General features: G+C 54.6%; 2 protein-coding genes across 2 annotated transcripts; both read right to left on the minus strand.

Annotated features, from left to right (window-relative positions):
* Positions 1–4,942: 4,942 nt before the first annotated feature.
* Positions 4,943–6,277, minus strand: PAQR7 (progestin and adipoQ receptor family member 7). Its single transcript, XM_057401209.1, has one exon. The coding sequence runs from the start codon at positions 6,238–6,240 to the stop codon at positions 5,200–5,202; it is 1,041 nt and encodes a 346-aa protein (XP_057257192.1). The 5' UTR covers positions 6,241–6,277; the 3' UTR covers positions 4,943–5,199.
* A 4,065-nt stretch (positions 6,278–10,342) lies between these two features.
* STMN1 (stathmin 1) lies at positions 10,343–13,243 on the minus strand. The gene is made up of 4 exons (XM_057401210.1): positions 13,101–13,243; positions 12,199–12,371; positions 11,204–11,395; positions 10,343–10,851 (listed from the first exon to the last, which is right to left on the minus strand). The coding sequence occupies exons 1-4, from the start codon at positions 13,111–13,113 to the stop codon at positions 10,783–10,785; spliced, it is 447 nt and encodes a 148-aa protein (XP_057257193.1). The 5' UTR covers positions 13,114–13,243; the 3' UTR covers positions 10,343–10,782.
* Between the last annotated feature and the right edge of the window lie 483 nt (positions 13,244–13,726).

The following is a 13,726-nucleotide window of genomic DNA, read 5'->3' on the forward strand; positions in this document are numbered from 1 at the left end:
TAACCAAGAATTCCTGGTTCCTAGGAGCCTGCTCCATGTGCAGACTGGATATACAAGTGTATCAGCACAATTCACTTCTGAGCTATGGCATAACTCTTGTTCGCTCTATTGTACATCATAATTATTGTACATTAATCTGGCCCGAGGGGAAAGTGAAGCTGCCTTAAAAGGTGCCATTTGCAGTGGTAAAGGAGGACATACCTGACATTTAAAAAGAAAGAACAAAAGGTGGCTGCTGCTGCCAGGACAGGCTGTTCTGCAGCCTGATGGTGCTCACAAATGGACCCTGCTGCTCGTGACCCCGGGGTTTTGGAGCAGCTGGTCTCTGCACTTTAAAACAGGTAACATCTAAAGTAGCCCATCCAAAAGCAGGGGGTTATGTTGAACGTGCAGCATACAGGATGTGCATACAGGATGTTCCACTGTTACTGAGACTGCAACTGCCACAAGCAGTGACACCAGCACAGACCCATTGTATTGCCCAAGCCCTCACTGCTCCCCACAGCAAGAGCTGGAGGCCATAACCCATTAGGGGCAGCCCCACTGCACCAAGCTGCATCCCACCTGCACAGGAGCTCCCAGCCCCACGCTGGCACTGTTCACACTCGGGTACACCGTGACAATTCCTCCTCTTTGCCACAACTTCACTCTGAAACTCGCCTCAGGCACCCGGGCTGTAACCAGGAGTCAAACACTCAAACCACTGCACACACAGAGTGCTTCCAAGTTCTACCTTTATTAAAGCATAATCTCAGTGCACAGAGGGGTCCTGCCTGATGCACGGGGCTGCTGCAGGTGCTGCCTAAGCCACACTCACAGAAGCAGCAGGGACACCTGCCCAGTGCTGACAAACAAAACGCTTTCCAGAGGCTGCCCAGCCCGTTCCAGGGCTCGTGTCAGTGCTTGATCACTCTGCCCCCCTCCGAATCCTGCGTGAACAGCAGCTCATAGCACAGCTCCGGCTCCTGCTCCCCTTCGCTCCAGCTCCATCCTGCAGCGCCGCTGGAACAGCCCTTGGAGGGAGAGCAGGGGAGCTGCCTGCACGGAGATGGGACCTCCCAGTGAGCGATTACCCTGTTCCCCTCCGAGTCCTGGGTGAAGAGCTCCCTGCAGGGACTGTCCCATCCCGCCTCGGCTGAAGCAGCACCCGTGTTCTGGCTGCGCTCTCGCAGGGGCCACGCTCTACCTGGTCCCTGCGGAGCCGGATGAAAGCCGGGAGCCCCGGTCCTGCCACTGATGACAGCGGGGTTTCTGTTCCCAGTAAAATCACTTAAAGCATTAACACTGCTCCCTTGCTGTGCTTTCTTATTCTGCTCTGCACCAAGTCTCCAGTGGAAGTCAAGTCCGGCCTTTGCCTCCTCAGGGGGTTCCTGGCCCTCTGGTTTGCATCCCCTGCTGCTGCTGGATGAAGCTGCTTCTCCAGCCACCAACTGGGCTTTGTGTGTGTGAGGGATGAGCTGGGTGCCCTCTGAACAGCGCACGAGGCCGGAGCAGCAGCGACCCTCTCCTGCCCCACTGGAGGCCTCCACCTGTGGCTCTGTGACAGGATCTGCACAACACTGGGCTGTAACCGGTGCTGTCCCCTCCTCGCCTCGGAAGGGCGGTTGGTGCTGGGCTCCTTCCATCCGTGGCAAAGCCAAGATCTTCACAGGGCAGGCAGCCACAGAAATACCTTTTCCTTTCCAGTCCTTATGCGGGATGGAAGGAGGCGGCCTGCAGTTTTCCTTGTCTGTTTCATCTGAAAACAAGAAAGAATCAGGTAAAACCCGAGCTCATTGCTCGGGGCCAGTTGCTACCATTCCTTGATGCTCGGCACAGAGCTGCCACTTGTGTTCTCGAGGCCAGGCTGGTGCTGCCACCACCTCCCTGTGGGCTGCTGCAGGTGAACGGCAGCCTCAACCACTGGAGGAGGTGGAGTTGGCCACCTTCCCAGCGGTGGGATGCTCCAGTCCCTCCCGTCTGCATGCAGGCAGCTCCCTCCTGACATTCCCTTCGGAAGCAGCAGCTCAGGAGTTACCAAAACAGCCCCAAAACACAGAACTTCACAGTGAAACTCTGACAGCTTTGGTTGCCTGATGAAGGTACCAAGTCCCATGTTTCCTTCTGAAACCCTTCCATATGAAGTCTAATACAGTATATCTGTCAAGATACACTATATAAATACTGATAAATCTCTCAGTATAAGTGAGGTCATTCTCACTTCAGGACAAGCTAAAAGAACAATGAGCAAAAAAACCCCACAACAATAAGAACCACTCCGACAGACCAGGCAGGAGCGTGCAATGAAGCCAAAGGCACACAGTGAATAAGTAAAGGCACTGGACTGAGGGAATCCAACAAAAAAAGGGAGAGGAAAGCACACAACACGTTCAAAAGGAGCAGGGATATTCCCGTTCCCCTGTGATTCCTTCACTGGTTCAGCCAGGATTAAACACCGTTCTTTAGAAAAGGCTTTGTCCAACCCCTCATAAACCCTTTCCTCACTCACCTCCAGCAGCAACGCTCTTCCAAGGGCACTTAACCAGCAGTTTAGGGCTGCTGTTGTTCGGAACAAACCTGGCATGAACCCCCCACCACAGCCCAAGCAGCGTTCCCAGCTGGAGCATCCTTCATGTGATGCCATCAGGAACCCAGAAGGGAACGCTTTCACCTGGACACGTGTCAGTGCTGGGGCTGAATCAACCTTCCCAACGCTCCAATGAGAACTCCGGTGTTGGGAGCCAAGCCTGGGGCTGTGCTTAGTGCTCAGGTTGCTCCCCAGTGAAGCCTGGCTGTGACTGCTCTCACTTACGCTTTAACCTAACACTGGAAAAGGTGCCTGCATTCAGCTCAACCATCGCAATAAAACCCTTTGGGGATGCAACCCTTTAACCTTTGCTGTCCTTGCCACAAAACGCACTTTGCTGCCCAGCCAAGCTGCCGAGGGCACAGCGAGGAGGGGTTCCCACTACAGCCCGAGGCTGCTGTCCCCCAGGGCCACACGCAGGTACCTGTTCTGCTGAAGAAGGACGAGATCCTGGTTTGCTTCGTGCGCGGCCGAGAGCCTCTGCTCTGTGCGGAAGCAGCGGAGCGGCATCTCCTTGCCAGGACCCGCAGAGGTGCTGTGGGGTTGGCTCCGAGGGGCTGCGTGTGCAAAGGACCAGGTGAATGCGCGCTGCTGGAACCAGCAAATCCTCTCCTCCGGCGCTGCGGGGCAATCCCCGCCTTTGTTAAACGCTTCAGCTCCGCCTGCGGGAAGGGGCCCCTGGGGTCACCTCGCCCAAGCCCCAGCAGGGTCACGGAGCAGGGTGCTCAGCACCACGGCCGCAGCCCGTCCAAGCAGGGTGCTCAGCACCACGGCCGCAGCCCGTTCACGCAGGATGCTCAGCACCACGGCCGCAGCCCGTCCAAGCAGGGTGCTCAGCACCACGGCCGCAGCTGCTCAGCACCGCGGCCGCAGCCCGTCCAAGCAGGATGCTCAGCACCACGGCCGCAGCCCGTTCACGCAGGATGCTCAGCACCGCGGCCGCAGCCCGTCCAAGCAGGGTGCTCAGCACCACGGCCGCAGCCCGTCCAAGCAGGATGCTCAGCACCACGGCCGCAGCCCGTCCAAGCAGGGTGCTCAGCACCACGGCCGCAGCCCGTCCAAGCAGGGTGCTCAGCACCGCGGCCGCAGCCCGTCCAAGCAGGATGCTCAGCACCACGGCCGCAGCCCGCTCCTGGCAGGATGCTCAGCACCGCGGCCGCAGCCCGTCCAAGCAGGATGCTCAGCACCACGGCCGCAGCCCGTTCACGCAGGATGCTCAGCACCGCGGCCGCAGCCCGTCCAAGCAGGGTGCTCAGCACCGCGGCCGCAGCCCGTCCAAGCAGGATGCTCAGCACCATGGCCTCAGCCCGCTCCCACCGCGCTCTGCTGCCCGCCCCGCGCCCTCCCCACAGCTCCGCACCCCCGACCCTCCCCTCCCTCTGCCGCTCCTGCCCCCAGGACCCGGTGCCCCCCCCCCGCCGGGCCGGGCCCCACCTGCTCCGCACCGCGCTTCATCCCGGCCGTGTCCAGCCACACATCGCAGCCCCCGGCCGGGCCGGCCCCACACCGCCCGCGATCCATGCCCGGGCTGGTGGACACTGAGGTACCGGGGGTCAGAGCCCGGCGCCGGTGGCGGGCGGGAGCCCAGGCTTGGCTGAGGTACCGGGGGTCAGAGCCCGGCGCCGGTTCAGGGCCCTGCGGGCACGGGCGGCTCCGCTCAGCGCCCAGAGCCATAGGAGGGGCCTGAGCCGGTAACAAATAAACTCGCTCCTTTGTCTGCGGTCTGCTCCCGTGGGCAGGATCCCACCGCTGCCGGCAGCGAGCAATGGGGGGATCTGCTCACCTCTTGCTTTGGCACCAGCGCACCGCTGTGGCAGGGCTGCAGCGCCAAGGTCATTTCATTCATAAGATTATATATGGGTAGATATAAAATATTCTAGATCTAGCATAAGATTATTTCATTTAGAAAAAGGACATGGAACTGTTGGAACAAGTCCAGAGGAGGCCATGAGGATGCTCAGGGGCTGGAGCACCTCCTGTATGGAGACAGGCTGAGAGAGTTGGGGCTGTTCAGCCTGGAGAAGAGAAGCTGCCTGGAGACCTTAGAGCAGCTTCCAGTGTCTGAAGGGGGCCTATAGGGATGCTGGGGAGGGACTCTTCATTAGGGACTGTAGTGATAGGACAAGGGGTGATGGGTTAAAACTTAAGCAGGGGAAGTTTAGATTGGATCTAAGGAAGAAGTTCTTTACTGTGAGGGTGGTGAAGCACTGGAATGGGTTGCCCAGGGAAGTTGTGATTCTTCCATCCCTGGTGGTGTTCAAGGCCAGGTTGGACAGAGCCCTGAGTGACCTGGTTTAGTGTGAGGTGTCCCTGCCCATGACATGGGATTGCAACTGGATGATCTTAAGGTCCTTTCCAACCCAAACCATTCTGTGATTCTATGATTCCAACTGTTTATTCAGACGTGAATTAAAGCAGGGACCATTGTAAGTGCAAGCTGGAGTTAATTCTGAATTACAACATTAAAAGCAGCTCTTACTTTGCTCTTTCCCTCCCTACAGAGAGCACTGCTGAGTAACAGCTCACAAAGCGCTTCATTCCTCTTCTCTAAACCTGCACCCGAATTCGTGCCAGCATCATCTGGCTCCAGAACAACCGGTCAGGTGAGCTCACCCGCTTCTCCTTCAGAGCTCTTACTCTTCTTTGAAGCTCAGCTTGTTCTTCACCTTCCGGGCCATGTAAGCAGCAGTGAGGACAGAGCAGGTCACAGTGAAGAGGCACAGGGCAGAGAAATTATGTGCCAAATCGCCCTGAAGAGTGGAATAGATCTGGCGCCTGGACTCGTAGTCCAGCACCACCGCCTCTATCTGTGCCAGCGTGCAGAGCACCAGGAACACGTGGAAGATCTGATGGCTCTGCCCGAAGAAGTGGCATTTCCCAGGGAGCCACTTCTCGGGGTAAGGGTGTGAGAAGAAGAAGGCTCCGATTAGGAAGAAGAGCACTTGGCACTTGTGGTAGAGCAGGGCCGGGTCATCGCGCTCAGAGCGTGGCGCGATGCAGATGCGGTGAGCCACGGGGCTGATGTCCAGCATGTAGGCCAGGCCAGAGGGCAGCTCCTGGCAGAGCCGGCTCAGGAGGCGAGTGGACTGGTGGTACCGGTACTTAGCGTAGCAGGAGCCGGCACAGGACAGCCACGCTAAGAGGGCTGCTGCTGGCATGTAGAACCCCTTGATCTTCTCGTGCCAGCTCGGCTCAATTGCATAGTAGTAGTGCACCAGAGCGCTGCCGTACTGGTAGATGGCAACCCCCACATAGTCCATGAAGAAGAAGCTGTAGTGCCAGAACTCAGATTTGGCCTGCAGAAGGTGAGCGAGGCTGCTGAACATCAGGTAGGTGATGGATGCCACGATGATGATGAAGAGGGGCTGGGCATGCAGGTCCTGTCCAAAATCCACTCGCTGAGAGAGCTGCTGGAACCGTAGCAGCAGGATCAGCGCTGCCACCAGATGAGTCCAGACATTGATGGCCTCATTGTGCTGCTGGAAGAGCGTCGAGAAGTAATAGCGCCAGGTCTGCTGCACGGGCCGGTAGCCGGTGTGGATGTAGGGCTTCCAGAAGACCTTTGGCACCTCGGAACTGCTGACGGTGGAGGGAGAGAGGGGAGCCAGCAGTTGAGGGATCTGCCGCACGTTAATGAAGAGCCGGCTCAGCCTTTCAGTGACCACTGTTGCCATGATGCAGCTGAACGGGGGGGTTCCAGCCACGCAAAGCGACCTCTGGGATGGGAAAGAAAGAGCTTTGCTTTGCGGTTTAAGAGTGACTTTACAGCAAATAAAACCAAACCAAGCAGGGGCTGTTGGAGCACTTCGTTTTTTTTCCCCAGAGATAACGTAAACTCCCGAGTGACTGGAGAACAGCCTCATCAGAGCTGAAATAGAAGCATTACCCAAAATAGTGATAGGAAAGAGGCTAAAGGGAGATTTAGGAACCCCTGGAGTGCCCCATGCTGCACAGACAGATGGTCTGGAGGAGCACAGAGGTAGAGGACACAAGTATGGGGTTAACTGACAGTGCTCAACACACCAGGATGCACCAGTTCTTAGCTCACCCCTTCCCAGCAGCTTGCCAAACAACCCAAACATCCTAAACAACCCTCCTGCTCCTGCATTTCCCCCTTGGTTTGCAGCATCTGCCTTTACAAAGAACAAGCCACATTCCCACACAGCACTGGGACATCCTGCTCCGCTTCACGAGGGGTGCATTTGAGAGCATAAATACCCAACGGCAGTGACAGATCTAACTTCTGTGTTTGCAGTTCTGGCTGCCTTTTTGCAGCTCCTGCTTTTCCAGGCAGCTTTGCACGAAACCAACACAGTTTGAGTGAGCTCATCCGGTTGCATCACCGAGATCCAGCAGCGTCATCTGTGCGAGCCAGCGCTTCCATATCTGCCATTTGGAAGCTGCTGCCCTTATCAAGACAAGGACAGCCCCGCTGGCTTGCTCTGCCTTTTCATGGCAACTTTCAAAACACACTGAACAGAACGTGCTTGAAATGAGATTCCTCCTCTCTACCTGCTCTTGCTCAGGCAGGTTCTGAAGCCCAACTCCCATCCAGCTCTGGTGGCGATTTACACCTCATCTCCTGGCAAGTGCAGTCATTCTGGGGACAGCTCAGACGGGAAAAGCTCCTTGAGGCTCAGGAACAGGAGGAGGTGGGGATGGGACTGTTTATTGTTAAGATCTCTGCAATTTCCTCACCAAAACAGAGTGGATCCATGCGTAACTCGTGCTGCTGCATGGCTTCCTCTCTACTCTTTACCCAGGTTAAAGAGGCCCCCAGCCTGGCCTGGGGCAGCACCTCACAGAGGGCAATCCCGACCCTTGCTTGGCCTCGTAAACCCTCTTGTACCACCACGACATGAAGAGGCTGCAGTGAAAACCTGACTTCATCAAGCTCTTCTCACAACCTCAAGTTGTGAGACCTCACAACTCACAGCCTCAAGTCCTGCCGGGGAGACACGGGACAAAGCAGAACTCCCCGGGTTGAGCTGTTCTGAGCACAATTCAAGGGGCAGTTTGAACTGAGAGCTGCTCTGTGCCAGGGCTGCCTCTGCCCAGCACATCCGGGTACAGGGCTCAGCTCCAGACCATGGGACAGCCACCAGAATACAAATGCCTGGATCTGCTCAGGGAGATGCTGCAGCGGGGGGGGAGCTGCATTCCAGGCAGCTGAGCACAAGGCAGGAAAAGGAGCGGTATTTACCTCAGGTCCTCCAAAACTTGTTGGAGCAGGAGTCGATTTGCAAAGCTATTCCAAGCTATGAAGCCTTGGGCAATGCTCGGTTACAAACAGAGCACATCCTCTGCGGGGCTGAAAATTATTAATCTGCCTTCTACGCTGAATAACCACCTCCTCATACCTCCGAGATGTCAATAACGTCGCTTCAAACGCCTGTTATACCCTACAGAGCATTTCCTGTCTCAAGCAGCATCCACCCATCCCACTGGATCCTCCCTTTACGGACACAGCCTCAGCCGCGGCGCTCGCAGCCGCTCTCCCCTGCGCTCACATCCGTACCCAGCCGGTTCTTCTCAGCTACGATCGTGCCTTCACCTTCACCGCAGCGGCCGTGCCCGGGCAGCGCCTCCCGGGGCGGGCAGGGATCGGGCCCGCTCTCAGGGCCCTCCCCTCCCCGTCCCCACCCCGTCGTCCCCCCCCCGCCTCCGCCAAGCCGCGGGATCCCCCCAACCTGCTGCGAGCTCCGCTCCGCTCCGTTCCGCTCCCGCTGCGCACCACGACCCGCAGCGCCTCCGCCCCCTGCGCCCGCCCCGGCCCGCCCCGCGGCCGCTCCTGCCCCGGCTGCGCGCCCCCCCCATCCCTGACCGCGGCCGTTCGGGGCTCTCCATCCTCTCCGCTTCGCTCCAGCGCGGCTTTTCCTGCCGGAGACACCGGTCCCGCTCTGCCCGAGCAGCAGCTCCCGCGAGCTGGTTCTTCCCCCCCTCCATTTTCCCTTCTCAGATCACTGCGTCTTTTCACTGTTTGCTCCCTCAGATCTCGTTCCCACCCCCCAAAACTTCCATTGCCCCACAGCAGCTCCGAGTATTTGTAAAACCAAGCTCAGACCCTGGCCATAAAGCTCCAGTTAAGCTTCACACAGGCAGCCACACAGAGCAGGACTAAGCCAGGGGAACAGAAGGCCCTGAGCTGGGATGTGACAGCTTTGGCAAGTCAGAAACTCACTCTCAATGTCTCTTTGTGCTTAATAACCATTTGGGTATTGGCAGTGCCATCACCCTCCTCCTGCAGCCCTTGAACAGACAACAGCAACCCCACACACAGTATTTGGGACTCTCCTTCTTTCCTCAACAAGTGAAGGAATGTATTAACAATAACCTGAGGGTTTTGTCATTGCTAATTATGCCTGATCTTGTACATGGCATCTGACCCAGCACTCACAGCTCCATTATGCAATGCTAGATCTTCAACCTCTTTGGTAAGCACACTATGGAGCAGGTTCAAGCTTTTGCCTCAAAGGTCAGCTCTGTATTCCCTGGCCCTCACTTCCGCACATGGAGCCTGGCCCACAGCCCCATGCTCTCAGCTTACACAAGATTGACATGTGCCATTAAAAGCCCTAAACCTGCCCTATGCCTCTGCTGCAGAGGGGGTGAAAGTACAGGATCAAAACACTCTGAAACTCCTTCAGGGAAAGGACCCAATCACAGCTGCCTGTGCGGGGCTTATCTCCATTCTTCCTTCATTCAAACAGAGCAGTATCAGCTTTTAGTTAAGTACAACTCTGATGCAATCAAGGGTAGCAAGTGTGATACATAAAAGCTCTCTAAACTGAGATTCCTTCTTTAGCAAGCCCCAGAAGACGTCAAGAGGTCCAGGATGCATTAGTCCCTTAAAGAAAACAAGAAGAATGTCACTTGGGCAGTGCAGGATGCTCCATATGTGGAGCCATCCTGCAGCAGAGCCTTGAGATCAGGAGTGCAAATGGAGGAAGACAGGTGCTCACCAAGAGCAGTGCCACCACTGTTTGACACCCAAGGCTTCCCTGCTCTGAGCGCACACACTGCAACAGAGACTTCAGAGCACGAGCTTTATGCTGAAGTTCTGTGGCTGTGCATACCCCAACTGCAACCTTGCCTTCCCCACAGAGGAGCATGAGCCCCTACAGATGTGCTTAGAGGAAGGGTCTGGGGTGTTTTCAAGGCAGCTGTACCCTACAGCAACTCTGTACCCAACGCACCCAAAAAGCACCTTTCCTCAGAGCACAAGTGCACTCATACCCATTCCTCACACACCAGAACACAGACACACATCCCTGCACGCAGGAGTTAATCTCCAGCCTGAGGCACAAAGTGCTGGCCCAAGGCATCTGGCACACGCCAAAACAACTCTTGGCCACAGCACCATTGTCACTGGGGCAGGCAGAGGATCCCAGCACAGAACAGGTCCCTGCCTTCCATGCTCTGACACCACAGGATGCGGGACACAAGTCCCCATTGAATAGAACAAGTCATCTTCTAGCAACCCTCATCAAAAGCAGGCTCAGATCAGTCATGTGGTAACAAGGACTCATTTGTTGAAGCATCAGCACCCAAAGGGAGGTGGCCCTGAACTCCTTTGGACAAAAACCACACAACAGCTGACGCCTGCTGAGGTGTCCAAACAAAGCTCTGATTGTAGAATGAAGACAATGAGAGTGCTCTAGGAAAGGCAGCAGCATGGCCGTGGATGTGAGGACCCTCCCACCCAGCACTGGGAGCCTGCTGCCCACCTCAGCCAACCCATGTGGTTTCTCATGCCATTGTCAGAAGTTATTCTCATAACAGCACTGTGCAGCTTTATTTAGTCACTCAGTTACAGCAGTATTTTAGCAGACTGGGACAGAGTCAGATTTTTGAAGTGTAACATATTTAGCATGGAACAGTATATTTTACTTATTCCTTTCACAAACGTCTTACAGAGCTGATACAGTACTAGCCATCAACCCAGCAGCAAGCGCGCTGGAGTAGAAAAGGATGCAACAAGAAGATAGCTACACTGGAAAGACAACACTTTAGAAAAAGTGAAACACGGAAGGTCTCTCCTCTAGCCCCCACGCAAAGTGTACAGTTTGGATCTAATTTTACAGCTCTACATCAGTTTCTAGAAACTTAAAAAGAAAAAAAAAACAGAACCGAAACAAAACCAAAGAGAAAACCACTGGCCAGTACAGTCTTTGGATATTTAGAGGAGGGGGAGAGAGTCAGTTTCCAGAATGAAGTCAGTCGGTTTCAGCCTCACCAGGGTCTTTGCCTTCTTTGTTCTTTCTAACCTCTTCAATATGCTTGTCCTGCAAGGCAACAGCAAGGAAGCAGTTAGCTGACGGGCAGGCTCCAGCTTGCTCCCCACAGCAACCTGCGAGCACAGGTTACTGACACCAGCTCCACGATGAAGCTGTGTAAGAAAGGAGGGAGATGCTGCTCCAACTGCATCCATTCCCTCTCCCCAGCAGGAGGATTTCTGCAGTCCTCTGCAGATTTAACCTTTCAAGATGAGACCAGCACAGAACCACCACGTTGTGTGTCTATAGATTCATAGCACCCCCCTCACTTGGCCATTTACTCTGCTTTATTTAAGCAGGATTTGAAGTAAGGAGCATGGATAAACTGGCTCCCAAAGGGGAGCTGGGACTCCACACCCACCTTCTCCCTCAAGCGCTCCAGTTTAGCAGCCATTTGTGCCTCACGGTTTTCTTTGTTCGCTTCCATTTTGTGGGTCAGCTTCTCCTCTGCCATTTTGCTGAAGTTGTTGTTTTCCTCAATGGCTTTCTGCAGCACCTCCTTCTCGTGCTCCCGCTTCTCAGCCAGCTGCTTCAGGACTTCTGCTTCATGAGACTAATGAAACAGAGGAGGGGTGCTTTGACATGAGAGAGGAACCACAGAGACAGCTACAGCTGCGCTGCTCACAGCTCCCAGGAGGAAAGATTTGCTGCTGGTTTACAACAGCACAACTTTGATACAGGACCAAGCTCCCTGGTGCTCCCCTACCCACAGAACCGGTATTTCACCATCGCAACCTCCCACAAGACTTCCGTTTCTGTTGTCACACACAGGTTTTGTTAAATGGGGTTTTCTGGGGGGGAAAAAAAGACTTTTTCAAGTATTAACACTGATGGATCTTTCCTAGAAGGTTCTCACTTCTCAGAATGGTGAATCTTTGTGATTCAGGTCATACAGGGGCACTTCCATTCGTAAGCCTCTGCATATTCAAGAGCTCCAAGCTACATCTCAACAGCAGGATCCTGCACCAAGTTTGACACTGCATTCACACACCTTCTCATTGCACATTCACCACTACGTCTTCTAAGAGGAAATGGATCTTACAATGTTGAAGACCAGGAAACACTTCATCCTGAAAGCACATCCCCTCTCAACTACACATTTACTCTCCCAGTTTTTCAAGTGACCATTCAAGACCACTTTGGGAACAAAGCTGGAGCTTTGCAGACCATAACAAAGGTTCCCAAAAGCCTCAGAGACTCCAAAGGAGTTCAATGAATACTCCATTTACCATAATACAAATTGAGGATCACTTGTCCCACGCATCCAATTAATAGTAATTTACAAAGCCAAACAAAAAGCAAAACAACTTGCCCAGACTGCTTGAGCAGAGCTCACTTAGGCTGATTCAAGTTTACCTTACGCCTCTCTTCTGCTGCTTCCAATTTCTTCTGGATCTCCTCCAATGACACATCCTTCTTCTTTGGGGGAGAAAGAGGGAATTCTGGAACGGCTTCTTTTGAGCGGGGACTGAGTATCAGCTCAAATGCCTGCCCAGAAGCACGCTTTTCCAGTTCCTTCACTTGAATATCTAGGAACATGAGGGGGGAGACACAAAGAAATAGAACAATATTTTAAGCTAGGAACTGAAGTAACTTAAACAACAGCCTCCAAATACTCAGCCTCACAAAGCCCACCTAAGAAAGCAGTTAGCATGGGAGCCAATGCTCTAGTTTTAAGCAGCAGCATCACCATCCAAAGCCACGGCAGGCAATTTTGTTTGCAGTTTTTCATCATGCATTTATGAAATCCAAGCACCTGACATTTGATTTTTAGCCTTTAATATCCAGGGCCATGAAAACAAGATTATCCCCATTGCCAAGGAAAATTCACCCATTCTCCAATGACAAGTTTAAGGAGGTTTCAAGGTGTCTGCCTAAGGACCTGACACCAGGTTTCAAAGAACCATGCAAGCCAGCCTTCTCTCTTCAAACACCTATGAGGAGACACATCAGGCCCTGGCATGGCGTCAGCTGTACCAGCACACCAGCTTTGATCACCAAGATGATCGTCAGTTCTGTTCACAGAGCAGATGGCATGCAGCTGAGCTGAAGCCCATCTGCTACCAGCCTCCTCCGAGAGGGCTTTCGTTATGTTGTCACAAGCACCCGGTTCCAACAGCTTCTCCAAAGCAGCCTCGAGATGGGTGAAAACCCCCGTGACAACGCTTGATTTTACTAGACTGGATTTTTTGAATCATTTCTGAGGAAATTGAGAGGAAAAAAAACCAACATCAGAGCATTTAGTGCATATCACATACCAGAAGTAGCCATGACCAAGAAAATATGACTCCAGAAACCAGCTCTGCAAGAACGCCAATCAGTTGGAGTCCTAGATAACAAAGAAAGATGCTTTTGAACAGCGAGTACATGGATTTCATCTACCTCCTAATAAGAACCGTTCAGCGCAACCAGACCCGCTGAACAAAAGACAGTTAATGCAGTCGGCAATTCCAGCCTGGGAGGCTGATGTACATGAACAGCAGAGACGCTCCCCATTATGGATGCTGCAGGATCTATGGGTACAGCTGCAGGCGGACGGTTTCAGTCCCCGTCCGCTCCACCGTGATTAAGAACCGCAAACAAAGGCTCCCATCGGACCGCTCATTCAGCGGCGGCCACGCCACGGTGCTGCGCAGGGCGGGTGCCCGGCAGGGCGGCACAGCCGCGCCGAGCTCCTTCACACCCGCGTCGGTCCGAGCGGCTGGAGCGGGTCGGGAGCGCGCACACGGCCGCGAGAACAGAGCCAGAGCGCGCGTTAACCCCGCGGGGATGCTCCGGTCCCAGCCACCGCCGAGGCGCGGCCCCGCGCCCTGTGCGCGCTCCCGGCGCCGCCCGGCCTCCCAACGGCACCGCCCCTCGCTCCGCCGGCAGCCAATGGGAGCCG

The sequence above is a fragment of the Pezoporus wallicus genome, unplaced genomic scaffold (genome assembly GCF_028554395.1).
Source record: "Pezoporus wallicus isolate ANWC-B61680 ecotype Strahan unplaced genomic scaffold, APGP_CSIRO_Pwel_v1 contig_14033, whole genome shotgun sequence".
Classification (NCBI taxonomy): domain Eukaryota; kingdom Metazoa; phylum Chordata; class Aves; order Psittaciformes; family Psittacidae; genus Pezoporus; species Pezoporus wallicus.